General features: G+C 42.3%; 1 protein-coding gene across 6 annotated transcripts in view; it reads left to right on the top strand.

Annotated features, from left to right (window-relative positions):
* myh11a (myosin, heavy chain 11a, smooth muscle) overlaps window positions 1–18,987 on the top strand; it is a 28,865-nt gene that overhangs the window by 8,470 nt on the left and 1,408 nt on the right. For 3 of the 6 annotated variants that reach the window (XM_077569976.1, XM_077569978.1, XM_077569975.1), the window contains exons 5-41: window positions 2,899–2,998; window positions 3,127–3,153; window positions 5,708–5,800; window positions 5,946–6,009; window positions 6,232–6,330; window positions 6,505–6,648; window positions 6,734–6,829; window positions 6,905–7,023; window positions 7,094–7,246; window positions 7,333–7,506; window positions 7,581–7,754; window positions 7,871–7,985; window positions 8,158–8,351; window positions 8,478–8,599; window positions 8,684–8,753; window positions 8,832–8,992; window positions 9,459–9,567; window positions 9,655–9,786; window positions 9,898–10,104; window positions 10,201–10,338; window positions 10,405–10,528; window positions 10,615–10,786; window positions 10,948–11,160; window positions 12,201–12,345; window positions 12,432–12,638; window positions 12,719–12,823; window positions 12,910–13,062; window positions 13,134–13,382; window positions 13,459–13,671; window positions 13,749–13,961; window positions 14,032–14,193; window positions 16,244–16,372; window positions 16,511–16,599; window positions 16,667–16,790; window positions 16,853–17,061; window positions 17,148–17,256; window positions 17,333–17,505. In XM_077569976.1, the coding sequence (XP_077426102.1) occupies window positions 2,899–2,998; window positions 3,127–3,153; window positions 5,708–5,800; window positions 5,946–6,009; window positions 6,232–6,330; window positions 6,505–6,648; window positions 6,734–6,829; window positions 6,905–7,023; window positions 7,094–7,246; window positions 7,333–7,506; window positions 7,581–7,754; window positions 7,871–7,985; window positions 8,158–8,351; window positions 8,478–8,599; window positions 8,684–8,753; window positions 8,832–8,992; window positions 9,459–9,567; window positions 9,655–9,786; window positions 9,898–10,104; window positions 10,201–10,338; window positions 10,405–10,528; window positions 10,615–10,786; window positions 10,948–11,160; window positions 12,201–12,345; window positions 12,432–12,638; window positions 12,719–12,823; window positions 12,910–13,062; window positions 13,134–13,382; window positions 13,459–13,671; window positions 13,749–13,961; window positions 14,032–14,193; window positions 16,244–16,372; window positions 16,511–16,599; window positions 16,667–16,790; window positions 16,853–17,061; window positions 17,148–17,256; window positions 17,333–17,505 (5,280 nt within the window). Of the gene's footprint in view, window positions 1–2,898; window positions 2,999–3,126; window positions 3,154–3,207; window positions 4,821–5,707; window positions 5,801–5,945; window positions 6,010–6,231; window positions 6,331–6,504; window positions 6,649–6,733; window positions 6,830–6,904; window positions 7,024–7,093; window positions 7,247–7,332; window positions 7,507–7,580; window positions 7,755–7,870; window positions 7,986–8,157; window positions 8,352–8,477; window positions 8,600–8,683; window positions 8,754–8,831; window positions 8,993–9,458; window positions 9,568–9,654; window positions 9,787–9,897; window positions 10,105–10,200; window positions 10,339–10,404; window positions 10,529–10,614; window positions 10,787–10,947; window positions 11,161–12,200; window positions 12,346–12,431; window positions 12,639–12,718; window positions 12,824–12,909; window positions 13,063–13,133; window positions 13,383–13,458; window positions 13,672–13,748; window positions 13,962–14,031; window positions 14,194–16,243; window positions 16,373–16,510; window positions 16,600–16,666; window positions 16,791–16,852; window positions 17,062–17,147; window positions 17,257–17,332; window positions 17,506–18,875; window positions 18,909–18,987 lie in introns of those variants that run through there. The other 3 variants (XM_077569979.1, XM_077569977.1, XM_077569980.1) reach the window with 3 other exon arrangements.

The following is an 18,987-nucleotide window of genomic DNA, read 5'->3' as shown; positions in this document are numbered from 1 at the left end:
AAAATATACAAATACAATATAATATTTCACTGTTTGATAACTACCGGAGCAGGGAGCGAGAGCAATGCGCTCATGCTTATGCAGAATGGCACGGCCGCACTTGTCCCGCGTGCTCCATTCATACAAACGCAACTTTCCTGCTGCTTTTCTTGTTCCGCCTCCCCGACAATCAGTGCCGACGCGGTGCTCTTGGCATTACAGCACGCGATGATCGGGTTGTGTCTTGTCGGGTTCGGACTTGTAGTGTGACTGCACGTCCGGTCCACGACACAGAACGAATTAATCGGTTAATCTGACAGCGCGACTGTCGTGAAAGACAAAAAAAAGTCGCGTAGTTTGAGCTTGGCATAAGGATGCTTGCATAAATTCAAATTCAATCAAATGGAACTCCTCTATTTCTTTCAAGAGCCAACGGGAAAGAGGATGGAATTACAAATGTAACCTTAATATGTGAGCTTGAAATAGTAGAAGGGACACAAATGGTTTGATTTGTCAACAAACACTGCATCCTGCTATGATATTTGTATCCAGAGTCCCTTTGGAAATGCTTTAAAGTGTTTGTAGTGCTCCCCGATGACTGCGGCCTGGCTTTCCACTCAGACCCTTTGGTCCGGAAGTTTGGCCTTTACACTGATTGGAAAACACATTAGCCTCCCAAAAGTTTGGCCTCCATGTTGTTTGTTTATTTGTTTCAAGCTATTTGTTAGGAGCTGAATTGCTCATCTAGAGACAAGCTGTCTAGCAAACTTGGGATCACACGAGATGCATTTCATTTGGTATTTATTTTAGTTTTTTGTTTTTATTTTTGCTGCTTTTTGTTCTCAGTGAAACTTAAACAAATCACTTTTTGTATTTTGTATCATCAACGATGAACATCTTTTCGGGACTTGACTTATGTTTTGCTATCTAACGTTTGCTTTTATGATACGTACAGTTAGGTCAAAACTTATGGATGGATTGAGCATTGGCAGCATTTAATGATTTTTGCCTTTATGTACAATAATAAACAATGGCAAAGTAGGAACAATAGTTTTTCCAATTGCCATTTAGGAATTACAGATGTTATTTGCATCTCATTTTCAGGGGCTCCACTTTATTAGAACAAAATTGTAAATATATCTATAGTGTCGAATTCTAATATTCTTCAAAGGCCAAGTCAGTTGCCGGATCTCAGCCGACAAGAATGCATTTAACTTGCTAAAGACAAAGGATCACAAACAACTTGTAAAAAGTGAAGGTGGTCACAGTGAAGGTCTGGCAATGCAGCTCCATGTCCACCGACTGTCGACTTCATCTGATACGTGCACAATTATGGTTAACATTTATCAATTTTGCTTTGCTCAAATACTTTACGGGAAAATGTACTCCACAAAAAGTGTTCAATTCCAAAATGGTACATTCCATATTATCGTGAAGCCTGTCAAGTTAAAGCTAAAATGTGACACTTCTAACACATTCTTGATGGTTGTACAGTATTTCAATTCCATTGTGGTGGCATTCCACGACAAAATACCCCAAAACTCAAGTCATTATCCAAATACCAAACTGTACACAAGGAGCCAAAGCAAAAGCTTTTAATACTTAATAATTCCAATGAGAAGGGGAAGTGCTCTTCTCCCCATGCCGTGATGCCCTCTAGGCTTCGTCTACTCCAAAATTGCAGCACTGGATGCTGTAATACATTTTGATAAAAATCACACCACTTCCTCATCTCGCTCACCCGTTCCAGGATTTGTTGCAAGAATTTGGTTGTCTACATCTCATTAAGTGTGTGGGCCATTTTAGAAAACATTTTTTACACTCAGGGGAATCCGTGTAAACACTCTGGGATACACAAGGTTAAATTAATGTAAGAAAATCCAATCCATGTGACGTGTGATGTGAAATATTTTAAACTGATAACGTGGAATGACACACGAGAGCTGAACACGTGCCCAGTAATGTCCCAGCAGTCAACATTTCCATTTCAGTTAAAACTACAACTGCTCTGAGGGTAAGCAGGCAGTCGGGGCCATATATGGCAGAAATGTTCCTGGTGAAGTACATGGAATGTCATGTATGACGTGCGTGTTTTGTGTGTGTGTGTCTATTATGCACTGTATGTACACTGTCAGTGTTATTATTGCAGCAGCCATCACAGAACTGGCTTCATATGGTGTGTTTTATTTCCCATTGAAACAAAGCTTTGTGTGCACTAAATGTTTTTTATGAATCAGACTAAAGTAGATTTTGGAAGTAGACGTAAACGGACGTATGTGGGGATAAAGCCATGCAACCAAAAATGTAAAAAAAAAAAAATAACGGTCTGCTTTAGGTTTATTCCTATGAGGGGTCAAAGTTTAATCATTTTGAAAAGATTGCAAATTGAGCATTACTAAGTTATCAATGTACAATTCTTCATTCCAAACTTACCTTAATACTGTAAATATTAGACATGTCCCTAATAAATACTGAGCAGGACATGGATTCAATTTGATGAACCATGTGAAGGCCTATTAGAATCTATTCAGCACTTGCAAGTGATTGCAGTTGGTGTCTGGATGTTGTGGGTCTATGCCAGATGAGAACAGGAAAAAATAGATTGGATGCTCTCAGAGCGTCCAAGCCTTAGCACGCAGCCTCCCATGCCTTTTAAGGAGCCATGACTTAGATGGCTGATGGCCCTGGGATTGTTCAACTCTGTCTTTCTCTTAAGGATCTAAGATCACACGCCACATTTAATGTTGGAAAACGGATGGGCATGTGCTTGTGTTTAAAAGCATCACAATCATGCAATGAATTTCTTTAAAACTAAGATTTAACTGCTTGTCTGAGCCAGGATGATACTGTTCTTTCCGTGTGAGGTAGCTTTGTTCATCCTCTACGGTCTCACGTTGACATTTTTTCCCCTCTCCGCAGCGGGGAGTCTGGCGCTGGCAAGACAGAAAACACCAAGAAAGTCATCCAGTATTTGGCTGTAGTGGCGTCGTCACACAAAGGCAAGAAGGACAGCAGTGCTGTAAGTATGCATGCAAAGTCACCACGATGTAATGAAAAGTAAAGGGTCTGTCAGCCAGTTCCCTCACTCTTAATGTATTTAGGATGCTGCACAGTTTAATTCTGTATATCGCCATTTCCTCCAAATAGCAACAATCAGGATCACAGTTTGCCTACGTGAGTAAAGGGGAATGCCTGACGTGTGTTTTTGTGTGTGCTGTTTCTTCCTGAGATTTAAAAGTGCATGAAGAAAGTGTCACTCAGTTACCTAAGAGCCGTTTTTTGACATCTATTTTTCAACACCACAGTTCAAATCTTTACGGTAGAGAGTGCTTCCCCTAACATGAGATTTTCCTGTGTTACCCAGTGAGAGTGGATTTGCATGATCATAGTACTTCGTAGTCACATTTGAAACCTCCAGAATGGCCAAGTGAGGGCCAACTAGCGTTGCTGGTTTACTATGTTGAGTTTGGTGTCAAACCTTTTCAGTGAACACCCTTTCACTGCCGGTGGGGATGAGATTAAGCCCCACCAGCAATGAAAGGGTCTCTCACCAATCAATGTGCACAGTGTGAGCATGCCCAGTTACTCTTCTTGTGCCTTATACACGTCCTCTTCCTTGCCTCCTCCAGTTTTGTGGTTTTGGTTTGCAATTGTCACTCATTGTTGGTCAATAAAAAATAAAAATAAATTACAAAAAAAAAAAAACTCTGAACCATTAACAACATTTGATAGTTGATTTCACTGATACTCAAAAAGTGCACAATCTAAAGTGAATTCAGAGATTTGTTTTCGAAATACATTATGTGTTTGAAGATAATTGCTGAAAAGCATGTGAAAAGACTGACAATAATGTAGAATTGAATAGTTGAGGTACAGTATACTGTATGTAGCCTTATATTTTTTTTCCCCATTTCAGTTGTCCAGATTTTCTGAGCTTGGCTAAAAAGACATCATGCAGCTAGCTAGCAAAGCCATATACGACGTGAAATATTCATGTTCCCCGAAGTGTTAATTGTTTTGTGTTATTTGGGCTACAGTATTGCTGTTGTGGGAGACACTTCGGAGAAAGTTAGCTGTTTAATACGTTCGCCCAGCCCGCTAGCTCACACAGCCAGTTAGCTCGCTAACTAGTGTACATACTGTCAGAATGTATTTGAGTGATAGCTGAAGTTTAGTGGGGCAATTTTGGAGTCTTGTTTTATATCTGTGGCGATTGTTTTTGATTTATTCAAATTTTGTAGGCTTGTTAACAACACTCTTCTCTGTGGTGTGTCAATTTTACAAGACATCTTTATTCTCATTTACAGGGATTTTAACTAACAGTGCCTGAGCATTTCACACTTACTCAGTAACTGGAGTATAATTTAAATGCATCTCTGCTATATTCAGTATTAGATCCAGATATACTTTGACATTGTAGCTTCGGATTCATATACTGGTACATATAAAATGTTTTTTTTTTTTAATTATTATTATTATTCAAGCCCATCGTAAAAGACCCATTTGCTTTTATATGAATACTCGTCCAATGTTGTGACTGATTAGTGTATTACCTATATGGGCTTCTTTTTGGTTTATTGGTGTCAACTGTGGGCGTATGACCTCACCTTAACAAAACTATTGTTTCGGCTCTCTTCACTAGTGGACCGCCTAGATTTACTAATATGCAGTAAACTTTGATACAAAAAAAAAGCCTTGCTGTGAACTATCCCATTCTCTTTCTTGCTGCTCTGCTGTGCTCTATTTCTCGTTTTCATTTCTCTAGTGACCTATCCCAGGAGCTTAAATGAACAAGACAATCCTTTCTGCTTTGATAGCTCTGATCTTCAGTCCATCAGCTGGTCTGTATCTTGTCAATCTTTTCAGCTTTTACAGGCTCTACCATCATGTTGCACAACACATGTTCCATCATTATCACGTCACTATTTTCAATCAAGCTACAGTCGTTGCCACCTTTCTCCTCATCTGATAGTTTTATCCCTTTTAGGCAAATAGAAACAGAAGAGTCATTGAGGTGGAGGTTGACAGGGTCTGACCTGACCTCAAAGTTGACACAGAGCCCTTTGATCAGGTGGATTAGCTCAATGCACATTGGGGTGGAGTCTACCTAATTTTCCAATCGCCTGATTCCACCCACGAGCCTACAGACCAACAACATCGCGAAGGGGAAAAGGGAGATGATGATTCCAAGGCCCCATGACTAACACGGGCAGTTGGAAAAAAAATATTTTCAAATTGTGGCATCATGTTTTTAAAGCAGCAACAAATCCCGGATGACACCCATGCCACAAACGCTGAAAGATGCTTTACTGAGAGAAAACATTAATTTTGTAGGATCAACGTGATTGTAGTTTGCAAACACGTGCAACATGCACATACAATTGCATTCACTTGAAGGATTCCTCAGAAGCAATGTGCTGGTAATATTATTTTCAGCTGAACCAACCTGACCTCCTTATCTGTTTATATATCAGCTTCCCCTCATTTGCCTCTTAACCTCCGGTCAGATTTTGGTTACATAACTTTCTGGAATTCTAATATGTTGGCTTTCTGCAGGTAGTTTGAGATCTGAAGAATACTTTCTACATTTTTATTTATGATTTCTTAGAGTCTTTATTGTCTTTTTTTGTCAACACACATGAATCATATTCTGGGAAAGCCCCACATCAACCCAATCAGTATCCCCCATCAGTGGCCATTCATTGTGTAAACGTGTTGTTGTCACCAGGGAGAGTTAGAGAAGCAGCTCCTACAGGCCAATCCCATCCTGGAGGCTTTCGGGAATGCCAAGACCATCAAAAATGACAACTCCTCCCGATTTGTGAGTTTCTCCCCTAAAATTTAGTCTCACAATTAAAATAACTCTTAAAAATCATATCTACGATTACATGATTTTTTTTTGTACTTGCCTTTTCTGCAAGACCCATTATTTAATGTATTAACTCCTTTTATTGTTATTCACACAGGGTAAATTCATCCGAATCAACTTTGATGTGACAGGCTACATTGTTGGAGCCAATATTGAGACCTGTATCCTCCAATGTTTTATATCTGCAGAGCAAAAATGAAGTCATATCGACCAGTAGTTTAGGACTTGCTAATGTGACTATAGAGGTGCTCACTCCAGCTAACTAGCACTGTAAGATTCACAGGTTGGGCAATACAGTACATAATGGCTAATGGAGACATTCACAGTTAGACAAAGGATATACTTGACAATTTGTTTGTGGTCTTTAATCAATGAGTTCTCAGACCTCCTGGAGAAGTCTCGTTGTATCAGACAGGCAAAAATAGAAAGAGCCTTCCATATCTTCTACTATATGATTGCTGGTGCCAAGGACAACGTTCGAGGTAAATGTTTTGACAGAGACACTTCTGATTCAAAAACATGACTTGCGGTAATCAATACTTCTCTGTAATTCATTTGTCCATTTTAATCCTGCACATTTCTGAAGTCGTAACGTGAAGAAATGGTGATGAAAAGCTGAAAAATATCAATGTGATTTATTGTTATGATCTTTTCAGAGGAGCTCCTCCTGGAACCCTTCAGTAACTACCGCTTCCTAGTTGCGGGCCACGTCCAGATCCCAGGCCAGCAGGATGATGAATTGTACGAGGAGACGATGGAGGCCATGAACATCATGGGCTTTACGGACGAGGAGAGAATTGGTACCACAAATCTCAGTTTGCTCTGAAAAGGATGAGGATGGATGGATGGATGGATCCTACCAATACTGTTACTGTTTTACTGTAGATATGCTGAAGGTGTGTTCAACGGTCATGCAGCTGGGAAACATTGAGTTTAAGAAAGAAAGGAACCAAGAGCAGGCCACCATGCCTGACAACACAGGTTAGATACAGTTGGAAATCACATAACACTCTGCTACCACTTATTGTATAATACATATATTCCTCCTCCCTGTAGCGGCTCAGAAGGTGTGTCACCTGCAGGGCATCAACGTGACAGACTTCACTCGTGCCATCCTCACACCTCGAATCAAAGTTGGCAGAGAGGTGGTGCAAAAAGCCCAGACCAAAGAGCAGGTACTACAGAGCGTGTACTGCTATGAAAGAATGAATAAAAGAAATGACTTTATGCGTTTGATGTGCATAGGCTGACTTTGCTATTGAAGCCTTGGCGAAGGCTGTGTTTGAGCGCCTGTTCCGCTGGATCCTAGGCCGAGTCAACAAAGCCCTGGACAAGACCAAACGTCAAGGGGCCTCCTTCCTGGGTATCCTCGATATCGCTGGTTTTGAGATATTTGAGGTATGGACACGTCAACCTCCAATGTCACGAGGTTAACCCTTTTGTGGACAATTGGCATCCTCAGTTCTGTTTCATGGCTGTTGCAGGACAACTCCTTTGAGCAGCTGTGCATCAATTACACCAACGAGAAGCTCCAGCAGCTCTTCAACCACACCATGTTCATCTTGGAGCAGGAGGAGTACCAGAGAGAGGGCATTGAGTGGAACTTTATAGATTTTGGCTTGGATCTGCAGCCCTGCATAGAGCTTATTGAGAGGCCGGTGAGTTAGTTGCCTTGGGACATTGACAACTAGCTTTTCTTACTGTTATGTAAAATTCTTCATATTGCTTGCAGAACAACCCTCCAGGCATTCTGGCCTTGCTGGATGAAGAGTGCTGGTTCCCCAAAGCCACAGACGTCTCCTTTGTGGAAAAACTCATGAACACCCAAGGAAACCATGTTAAATTTGCAAAGCCAAAACAACTAAAAGACAAGACAGAGTTTTTTGTTCTTCACTATGCTGGAAAGGTGAGGATAAGAGGAAAAGGACACCTTTAACATAACGGTTACTTTTTGTTGTTGTTGCTGAAATACATGTTGCAGTACTGCTGAATCTTAATTAAAGCAATATTGTTTGCTTGTAGGTGGACTATAACGCCAGAGCCTGGCTGACAAAGAACATGGACCCACTGAATGACAATGTCACAGCACTGCTCAACAATTCATCCAGCTCATTTGTGCAAGACCTCTGGAAAGATTGTAAGATCACTGACATACCTGCTTTGGCCATATTCCTATCTCATTAAATGTCTATATAGTGCAGTTATGCAATATGACAAATTAAGATCTAATTATTGTGATGTTCAGTTTTAATTTGTGATCAAATGCACTGTTGTGTACGTTTCAATGACTGACGTGTTGTGTGCTTCAGCTGACAGAGTGGTGGGACTTGACACCATTGCCAAGATGTCAGACAGTTCGATGGGAGGTGGCTCAAAGACCAAAAAGGGAATGTTCCGCACGGTGGGACAGCTCTACAAGGAGTCCCTCGCCAAACTCATGACCACGCTGCACAACACCCAGCCCAACTTTGTCAGATGCATCATTCCGAACCATGAGAAAAGGGTAAAGAAAAATATTTACTGTACAAAAAATGTGCTATTGATAAAAAACATGATTTACTTCAGATTTTTGTTACCATGAATACATAGCCTAAGTAGTAAGTGCCCTTCCAAGTAAAGTTCTCCTCAGGCAGGGAAACTGGATGCCAACCTGGTTTTGGAGCAGCTCAGGTGTAACGGCGTGCTGGAGGGGATTCGAATCTGCCGACAAGGATTCCCTAATCGAATTGTCTTCCAAGAGTTTCGCCAGCGGTGAGTTAGCTCAGATACGACTATTGCTAACCACAATTGTGCTACTACATCCAAATATTGTTTCTGTAAACATTTCTCTTATAGCTATGAGGTTCTGGCAGCAAGTGCTATTCCCAAAGGTTTTATGGATGGAAAACAAGCTTGCTGCCTCATGGTAAACTAGTTTTATTGTGTCCAAAATTGCTGCTTTCAATTTAAGGTCACAATGACAGTTATGGATGTCTTTCAATAGATCAAACATCTGGACCTGGATCCAAATCTGTACAGAATCGGGCAGAGCAAGATATTTTTCCGCACAGGAGTTTTGGCACAGCTGGAGGAAGAGAGAGACCTGAAGATAACTGTGATCATCATCGCCTTCCAGGCCCAAACCCGAGGCTTCCTGGCCAGAAAGTACGTACATGCAAGCTCTCGCACATGATTCACACCTCATGATTTGGAGCATGACTCTGATGTGTAGGCAAGACGGCATACAGTTGTAATAAATGGAAAACAAATGTTACCTGCGCTAATTGCAGTCATGTTTTTGCATTTGTTTGTGTGAAAACTGTGCATAGTATGTCCCTATCTGCTTTGTATAAGCAACCTATAGAAAATAGTACTATTTTCCCATAACATGTCAAAATGTCAAACAAAATGCTTTTGATTATAATTGGCAAAATTGAGCTACAATATGTGTATGCGGAACAAAAGTTTCCTCTGAGGATACACTTGCCCCCTAGCATTGTACCCCCAAGGGCCCCCTCTATTTGAGAAGAGCTGGTCTAGGTCTATCTATAAGTGTTGGTTATGGGTGTGTGCACTTGTATAGCATGTATTGCATCATATGTGATGCATTTGTTTTATTGATCATTTAAAGGGCATTTGCTAAGAGGCAGCAACAACTCACAGCCATGAAAGTCATTCAGAGGAATTGTGCCGCCTACCTCAAACTTAGAAACTGGCAGTGGTGGAGGCTCTTCACAAAGGTCAGAATGTCCACAACATGTCCACGTAACTTAAAGGTCATAATATTTAATATTGACATCACTTTTCTTTTCTGCACTCCCAAAAAGGTTAAACCTCTTCTGCAAGTGACACGTCAGGAGGAGGAGATGAGCCTAAAGGATGAAGAGCTGCAAAAATCAAAAGAAAACGCAGCAAAGTATGAATCAGAGCTGAACGAGATCACCTTGAAGCACACATCGGTAAACTACAAATGACACAAATGTACCGCTTTGGGTTCCAATAAAGTTCGCTTCCCATTCTCCCGTGAGCTGCTCAACCTGACTCTGGCTTTGACTGACAATTTGCTTCAGATTTTGGAGGAGAGAAATGCACTCCAGGAGCAGCTTCAGGCTGAGACAGAGTTGTATGCGGAAGCTGAGGAGATGAGGGTGCGTTTGGCAGCTAAGAAGCAGGAATTGGAGGAAATCCTCCATGAGATGGAGGCAAGACTCGACGAAGAGGAAGAACGTTCTCAGACATTTCTGGTGGAAAAGAAGAAGATGCAACAGCAGATGCAGGTGATGAATGCCGTCTTCGTGGTTGCTGTCGGTTATCTCACGTCATTCTTTCCAAATACAAGTTAAAGCAAGCATGTTATCGCCTCATTGTTGTAGGAATTGGAAGAGCATTTAGAAGAGGAGGAGGATGCGCGCCAAAAGCTGCAGCTGGAGAAGGTCACCTGTGAAGGAAAAATCAAAAAACTTGAAGATGACATCCTGGTGATGGAAGATCATAACAACAAGCTGCTGAAGGTAAATGAGGAAAGAAAAACATAATGGCATTTAAGTGACATTGGCTCAGTACTTTTTATTTTTTAGGAGAGAAAGCTGATGGAGGAGAGGGTTGCAGACTACAGTACTAATCTGGCTGAAGAAGAGGAGAAGTCGAAGAACCTCACCAAACTGAAAAATAAACATGAGTCCATGATCTCAGAACTGGAGGGTAATCACTGTTTAGGAACCTCAATTTACAGACTTATTCCATAATCGATAGTTTGTTGGGTGGTTTACCTTCTGTTCTACTTCCAGTCCGACTGAAGAAGGAGGAAAAGACTCGGCAGGAGCTGGATAAGGTTAAGCGTAAGTTAGAGGCTGAATCAAACGATCTCCAGGAACAGCTGGCGGACCTGCAGGCCCAGATCGCGGAACTCAAAGCCCAGCTGGCAAAGAAAGAGGAGGAGCTACAAAATTCCTTGGCCAGGTAAAGTCTCGTGATGAGTTCTTTAGTCATCTGAAATTATCTGGGACAGTTCACAATTTACAGGGCAAAGAAAATGTGAATGGTTGAATTGAATAATGTTGCTTAACCTGACCTCTAATTAAGTTACCAGTGTAATAAACGAGTTTCCTCCTTTAATATAGATTAGAAGAAGAGACGGCTCAAAAGAACAACGCCCTAAAGAAAATCCGTGAGCTGGAGGGCCACATCTCTGACCTGCAGGAAGACCTTGACTCGGAGAGGGCAGCCAGGAACAAAGCAGAAAAGATCAAACGAGACTTGGGAGAAGAGTTGGAGGCTCTTAAATCGGAGCTAGAGGATACACTGGACAGCACCGCCACCCAGCAGGAACTCAGGTCACACATACTGTCACAAAATCAGATATGCTGTGGCAGCAAATCATTTAAAGGGGAAGTCAACCGTAAACATTTCTTGACAATAATGTGTTCTATGCAGCTCCACTAGTCTAAACATGACATTCTGATTAATAATGTATTACTTTTGTGAAATATGAATTATGCAGCAAAATCCAGCCGTTTTTATCCATCTCAGGGGGCGGCCATTTTGACACTTGCTGTCGACTGAAGATGACATCACAGTTGCTCAGGGCTTAGGCAACGACCAATCACAGCTTACCTGTATTCTAAAGCTGAGCTGTGATTGGTTGTTACCTGAGACCAGAGCAACCATGATGTCACTTTCACTCAACAGCATGTGGCAAAATTGCCGTCTTCTGTTATGGATAAAAACGGCTGGATTTTGCTGCTTAACTCATATTCCACTAACGCAATATTAACCAGAATACTGTATTTAGACTAAGTAGGGCTGCATAGAACATATTAATGTCACTAATTTTTTGGGAGGTTGACTTACCCTTTAAAAGCTTTTTTTTTAACTCATTCACTGCCATTGGCGGTTGTTGACGTCAAAAATTCATGTGAACTATATTTATTAGTTTTTTCCCACTTTTGTTAAGAGTATGAAAACTTGTACATTTAGAACAGATATAAAAAAATATATTAATTGTGAGTTAACTCATGAAGTCATGCAATTAATTGCGATTTAAAAAAATTATCGCCTGACGCTCCTAATTTCTAATAATCTTTTCTTTTCTTTTTTAAATCGCCTCAGGCGGTTACATTTTTTAATTGTAATTAATTGCATGACTTTAATAGTTAACTCACGATTAATCATAAATTTGTTCTAAATGTACAGTACAATAAAAAAATTCTAGGTTGTCATACTCTTGTTAACAAAAGTGGGAACAAAATTGAATCTAATAAAAATTGTTCAAATGAATTTTTGACATCAATAGCCGTCAATGGCAGTGAATGAGTTAAAGAGTTAACTTTTTTTTCTAGTAGATTCTACATCATCTATTCTTTCTGCTCTGCAGAGCCAAACGTGAGCAGGAGGTGACCTCACTGAAGAGAGCCATAGAGGACGAGAACCGAACCCACGAAGCCCAGATACATGAAATGAGACAGAAGCACACGCAGGCTGTGGAGGAGCTCACAGAGCAACTGGAACAGTCAAAACGAGTAATGACTCCATTATTTCACACATGAGCACTTGATAGATGTTCTTGATTTGTGTGATATAATACTTTTTTTTTCTCCACTTCCAGGTTAAGTCAACCTTAGAAAAGGCCAAACAAGCCCTGGAGAAGGAAACATCTGAATTAACCATGGAGGTGCGCTCGCTCGCGCAAGCCAAACAAGATGGGGAGCACAAGAGGAAGAAGTTGGAAGGTCAAGTGACAGATTTACAATCCCGCTTCAATGACAGTGAGAAGCAGAAGGCTGAACTGGGAGAACGCTGCTCTAAGATCACTGTAATTGGCTCTCTGAAGTAAACACAAAAAATGTCAAACTGCTAAAAACCCATACAAATAGATGTAAATCCCCCCCACAGGTTGAACTGGAGAGTGTGACAAACCTACTGAATGAAGCTGAAAGCAAGAACATTAAACTGAACAAAGATGTTTCCAGCTTTAGTTCACAACTCCAGGATGCACAGGTTAGTCACTGAAGCAGAAATGTAATATTCTGATAGGAAGCAGCAGGGTTTTGGTCTGACCTTTGACCTGCTTGGCGCTTTTGCAGGAGTTGCTGGCTGAGGAGACGCGCCAGAAGCTGCAGTTCTCTACAAAGCTTCGACAGGCAGAAGATGACAAAAACAGTTTACAAGAGCAGCTCGAGGAGGAGATGGAGGCCAAGAGGAACGTTGAGAGACACGTTTCCACCCTCAACATCCAGGTCAGAGATGGTTGCGAAATGTTGCAAAATGTTAAAGAACACACAAAGTGCATTTTGCTCTTCTCCTACAGCTGTCAGATGCAAAGAAAAAGCTGGAGGAAATGTGCGGGAACAATGAGCTGCTGGAAGAAAGCAAGAAACGTCTGCAGAGAGATCTGGAAGCAACCAACACCCAGTTTGAAGAGAAAGCTTCCGCATACGACAAATTGGAGAAGACTAAAAACCGTCTGCAGCAGGAGCTGGAGGACACACTGATGGATCTTGACAACCAGAGGCAGAACGTTTCCAACCTTGAGAAGAAGCAAAAGAAGTTTGACCAGGTTTGTCCACGTTGATGTTGTTTTCCATTATACTGCTACATGATGAGATGATGATGATGAGATGTTTGGCCTCTAGATGCTGGCGGAGGAGAAGTCTATCTCCAGTAAATATGCAGACGAGCGAGATCGAGCCGAGGCTGAGGCCAGAGAGAAGGAGACGAAGGCTCTGTCCCTGGCGAGGGCTTTGGATGAGGCCCAGGATGCCAGAGAGGAGCTGGAGAGAGCCAACAAGGCCCTGAGGATGGAGATGGAGGATCTGATCAGCTCAAAGGACGATGTTGGGAAAAATGTACGAGCTTGACTTGTCTTCAATTCAGGATGTCGCTGAATGCGTCATTTGTGAACTTGATGCTTGGTCATTGTCAGGTCCATGAGCTGGAGAAGTCCAAGCGAGGCTTGGAGGCCCAGGTGGAGGAGATGAAGACTCAGCTGGAGGAGCTGGAGGATGAGCTGCAGGCGGCCGAGGATGGCAAGCTGCGCCTAGAGGTCAACATGCAGGCTCTGAAGGCCCAATTTGAGAGGGATCTGCAAGGACGCGATGAGATGGGAGAGGAAAAGAAGAGACAGCTGGTCAAGCAGGTGAAGGAACACATTTCACAGAAAGTTACTGCGGCAACATTAGGAATCTAACATTTTGCGCACCTTGCAGGTCCGCGAGTTGGAGACGGAGCTCGAGGATGAACGTAAGCAGAGGGCCTCAGCTGCAGCAGCCAAGAAGAAGTTGGAGACAGATATGAAAGATCTGGAGGGCCAGATTGATGCAGCCAATAAGGGACGAGATGAGGCCATCAAGCAGCTCCGAAAGATTCAGGTGAGAGTTAAAGGGGAAGTCAACCTTAAACATTTCTTGACAATAATATGTTATATGTGACCTCACTAGTCCAAACATGACATTCAGATTAATATTACATTTGTGGAATATGAGTTATAAAGCAAAATCCAACAATTTTTATTAGAGATAGACCAATTATCGGCCAGGACGATTATCGGTGCCGATAATTGTCACTTTGCCAAATATTGGCATCAGCCTTTTTACATATCTGAAGGCCAATAAAGCTGGTATCTCTCTGAGCGGTGACTGCTTGCAAATTTATGGTTTTCATCAGGATTTGCAAGATGTTCACAGATAGTTTTTACTTGTCACAAAGACATTTTGAACATATTCAGACAATTTTTCATTGTCTGCAAAGGTCTTTTGAAACCGTTTACAAACCCTGACAAAAAACCCAAATTAGCTTCTGGTACATTCGCAATTTCGCGTGCATTTGCCGCTCAGTGACATACAGGGAACTTTTCATGTATGGATTTATTTAAATTTCCACTTAATTAAAGATGATGCTGACACTGGGAACTCCCTACACTTTTAATTTTTAAATATTAAAAATAAATACATTAATTAATTAAATTAAGAAATTATGTTGAAATGTGTTGAAATTATGTTGAAATTTGTTGGGGGGGGTTATTTTGACACTAATATTTTCTCTTTTACTGCAAATGAATATCAACGCCTCTTAAAATAATCTGTATCGGCCCTGGAAAAACCATATTGGTCTATCACTAGTTTTTAATCAATCTCAGAAGGCGGCCATTTTGCCACTTGCCTTCGACTGAAGATGACATCACAGTTGCTCAGGGCTCAGGCAACGACCAATCACAGCTCACCTGTTTCCTGAAGCTGAGCTGTGATTGGCTGTTACCTGAGACCTGAGCAACCGTGATGTCATTTTCACTCGACAGCAAGTGGCAAAATGGTTGCCTTCTGAGATGGATAAAAACTGCTGGATTTTGCCGCTTAACTCATATTCCACTTACGCAATATTAACCAGAATAATATACAGTGGAACCTCGGAGTTTGAACGTCTCGGAACTCGTACAAATCGGATTTCAACCAAAATATCTGAGTAAAAAATGCCTCGGAGTTTGAACTCATTTTCGGAGTTCGAACACCCAAGCAAAGCAAGCTAAACCGAACGTACCATGAAAACGGGTAGCCGAGTGAAGGCGAGCAAAGCCGAGCAATGCCGAATGCTCACGTTGCGGTAGTTGAGATGATGAACTGCTCATTTCCAGTCAGATCGTGAATACTCCCGAAGGTGCTCCATACTTGCGAGTGCATTTTGCTTTTTCCACGACAATTTTCTTTGCCATGGGCCCAAAGAAAGACAACAGTGCCAGTGGCAGCAAAGAAAAACATACAGTGCTACGAACCACAGTGGAATTAGGAAGGAGATTATCGCGCCGTTGTAACTACCGTGACTACTTTCGTAAATACTGGCATGAGGACCCCCCTTAGCTGTTCAACAACGTGCCTGACGTTAAACAACGCACGCAAGGACCGCTTAGTAGTCTAACAATATGCCCAATGTCAAATACACAAACTCAGCACTAAACTAAAGCTAGCATTAACATAGCATTTATCATTCACTGATGTCATCACACCACAACAAAAAAGGTAAGGTATTTTTTATTGTTTAAATGCTCTACTGTACTGTAAATGTAAAAAAAAAAAAACATAAATAAAAATTAAAATTGGAATTTTCTGTTTTTAGAGCTTGGGAACGGATTAATTGCATTTACATTAGGTTGAACAACTTTGAACACTTTGCAGTAACGAATTATGTTCAAACTCCGAGGTACCACTATTATTGTCAAGAAATTTTGGGGGGTTGACTTCCCCTTTTAGAAATGGTGTGTATTTGAACTCAATGGTGAAGCTTCTGGCTTCAAATCTGTGTATCCTTCCCCAAATCAAATTCAAGAAGTGTCCAAATTGTCCAGTCTGAAGAATTAAGACTGTCTTACTCCATTTCTTCCATAGTACATGTATGTAAATAAAACATGCTATTCTCCTTTTCCACCAGGCCCAAATGAAAGACTTCCAGAGGGAGCTGGAAGATGCCTGTGCTGCCCGTGAGGAAGTCCTGACGACGGCTAAGGAGAGTGAGAAGAAAGCCAAGAGCCTGGAGGCCGAGTTGATGCAACTGCAAGAGGTAACGGTGTCAATATCCTACCAGTGGGCTGAATACTGAATACAGCAACAGTTGTTCTTCTACAATAATTCCTTAAATGGCTTGTCATTCAAGACATCAACCTGTTTGTAACCCACGTTTCATGTCCTGTTTCTTTAGGAGCTGGCCTCTGCCGAGAGGGCTCGGAAGCAAGCGGAGGCCGAGAGGGACGAGCTGTCAGATGAGCTGGCCAGCAACTCCTCCGGAAAGTCAGTCACACTTTGTCTATTCGGAATCATTAGATCCCATCTGATCGCACTCGCGCTACTCGTGTAGGTCGGCCTTGTCGGATGAGAAGCGTCGCCTGGAAGCGAAGATCTCGCAGCTGGAAGAGGAACTGGAGGAAGAGCAGAGCAACATGGAGATCCTCAACGACAGGCTGAGGAAGAGCACGCAGCAGGTCGCCACCAAGCCTCACTAAACGGTCCGCGTACCCGGTACCAGCTTGTGTTCTCCCCACAGCTGGATCAAATGAACAACGAGCTGCAAACGGAGCGCTCCACCTCTCAGAAGAACGAGAGCGCCCGGCAGCAGATGGAGCGCCAGAACAAGGAGATGAAGGCCAAGCTCAGCGAGATGGAGAACCAGGTCAAGTCCAAGTTCAAATCCTCCATTGCCGCTTTGGAGGCCAAGGTGGCCCAACTGGAGGAGCAGCTGGAGCAGGAGAGCAGGTCGAGACAGGGGAACAACCAATCGCTTTTTTTTGCCTCATCATACTGTACATCCAGCAAGTATACGCTTTTGTCTTGCTTTTCAGGGAGAAGCAGGCTACTGGCAAGAGTGTGCGCCAGAAGGACAAGAAGCTCAAGGATATGATGATGCAGGTGGAGGACGAAAGGAAGCAGGCAGAACAGTACAAAGACCAGGTGGGATCACTTGATTTCCATTCATTTGGGGACTACTAAGTGCCGCATCCTTGATCCGCCATCGACTCCCCACCAGGCGGAGAAGGCCAACGTGCGCATGAAACAGCTGAAGCGGCAGCTGGAGGAGTCGGAGGAGGAGTCTCAGCGAGCCACGGCCGCTCGCAGGAAGCTGCAGCGGGAGCTGGATGAAGCCACCGAGGCCAACGATGCCATGGGTCGCGAGGTCAACTCTCTCAAGAGCAAACTCAGGTACCAAAAGTTTCACGTCGTGAACGAGTGACTTCCATTCGCTGCGCTTTGCGTTGCCGGTGCAGTGGGATCAGTCATCCTGCGATACCTTTAAGCCCTTTTCACACTGCACTCAATATGGCATTCTGGTTAATAATGTATGAGTGGAATATGAGTTAAGCAGCAAAATCCTCACTTTGCCGGAGAGTGAGTCCTATCTGAGGCGGGGCAAACCTGAGCTAACAGACAGTGGACTGAACCAATGAGCGAAGAGGGGACGTGATGTCAGAAAAGCGACTCGTTGAAGTCTTTTATGTATTTATTTATTTTTGCGGAGACGGAGTAAAAATCCAACTTGGTCACGAGCCGAAGAGAGACAGGAGTGAATGACATCGTTGTTGAATGTCGTCGTTGCGGGAAAAACTTGATGACTGAAGAGTGACATCCCTCACGAAGACGACGTCACGCAAATAGACGAATTTGATTGGGCGACGGAGCCGAATCGTTGTATATGGCTGCCTGTCCAGACCCATTTTCTTTTTGAAGAAAGTGGGTGTGGCTTGCCAGGCTAGCAAAATCCAGCCGTTTTTATCCATCTCAAGGGGCGGCCATTTTGTCACTTGTTGTCGACTGAAGATGACATCAATGTTGCTCAGGTCTCAGGTAACAACCAATTATAGCGCAGCTTCAGAAAACAGGTGAGCTGTGATTGGTCGTGTCCCGAGCAACTGTGATGTCATCTTCAGTCGACAGCAAGTGGCAAAATGGCCGCCCACTGAGATGGACCAAAACGGCTGGATTTTGCTTTGTAACGTAATTCAATATTAATCAGAATCTCATGTTTACACTAGTGAGGTCACATATAACATATTATTGTCAGGAAATGTTTAAGGTTGACTTCCATTTTAAGGAGGAGGATACGAGCAGCAGAGGAAAAACTAATGGCTCAGCGGGAACTTGGATAGTTTGCCATTACTTGTAAATAATTATGGCAAAATAACACCAAATCAGTCCACCAACTCAATTCAAAGCAGAAATCCTCTTCGTGTGCCATCCAGCAACGAATGAGTTTGATGACGTTTCACTGCGCCTTGCTAAATGCAGTGTGAAAAGGGCTTTACTTCTTCAGTAACTGCACTATCTACAAAAGCACAAAGATAATAGTGCTTAGTATTTTTTGTTTGTAGTTTACAGTGGCAAATTTTTAGAACTGCTTCATCCTGCTGGAAGATGGAAGAAGTTTAGCTCTATTGTGAAGTATAATGTACAAATTTGTTTGGCAAATATTTTTCATATAGCACCTTTACTGGATGAAAATGTTTTCTGGTAACGTCACAGTACATCATATCAGCTCTTCAGGCAATACAAATGTGTTTATTTTTGTATTCCAGAGGCAACTTCTAATTCAAGAAGTAACACAGCAGGTACCGCTACCTCTAAAAGTTACTCTCTCCTCATTATCTCTAAGGAATCCGCAACTTCTGTTCATTTCCAGTGCACACT

This window comes from Vanacampus margaritifer, chromosome 7 (genome assembly GCF_051991255.1).
Source record: "Vanacampus margaritifer isolate UIUO_Vmar chromosome 7, RoL_Vmar_1.0, whole genome shotgun sequence".
NCBI classification, from domain to species: domain Eukaryota; kingdom Metazoa; phylum Chordata; class Actinopteri; order Syngnathiformes; family Syngnathidae; genus Vanacampus; species Vanacampus margaritifer.
This window is presented reverse-complemented; position numbering and strand designations above follow the sequence as displayed.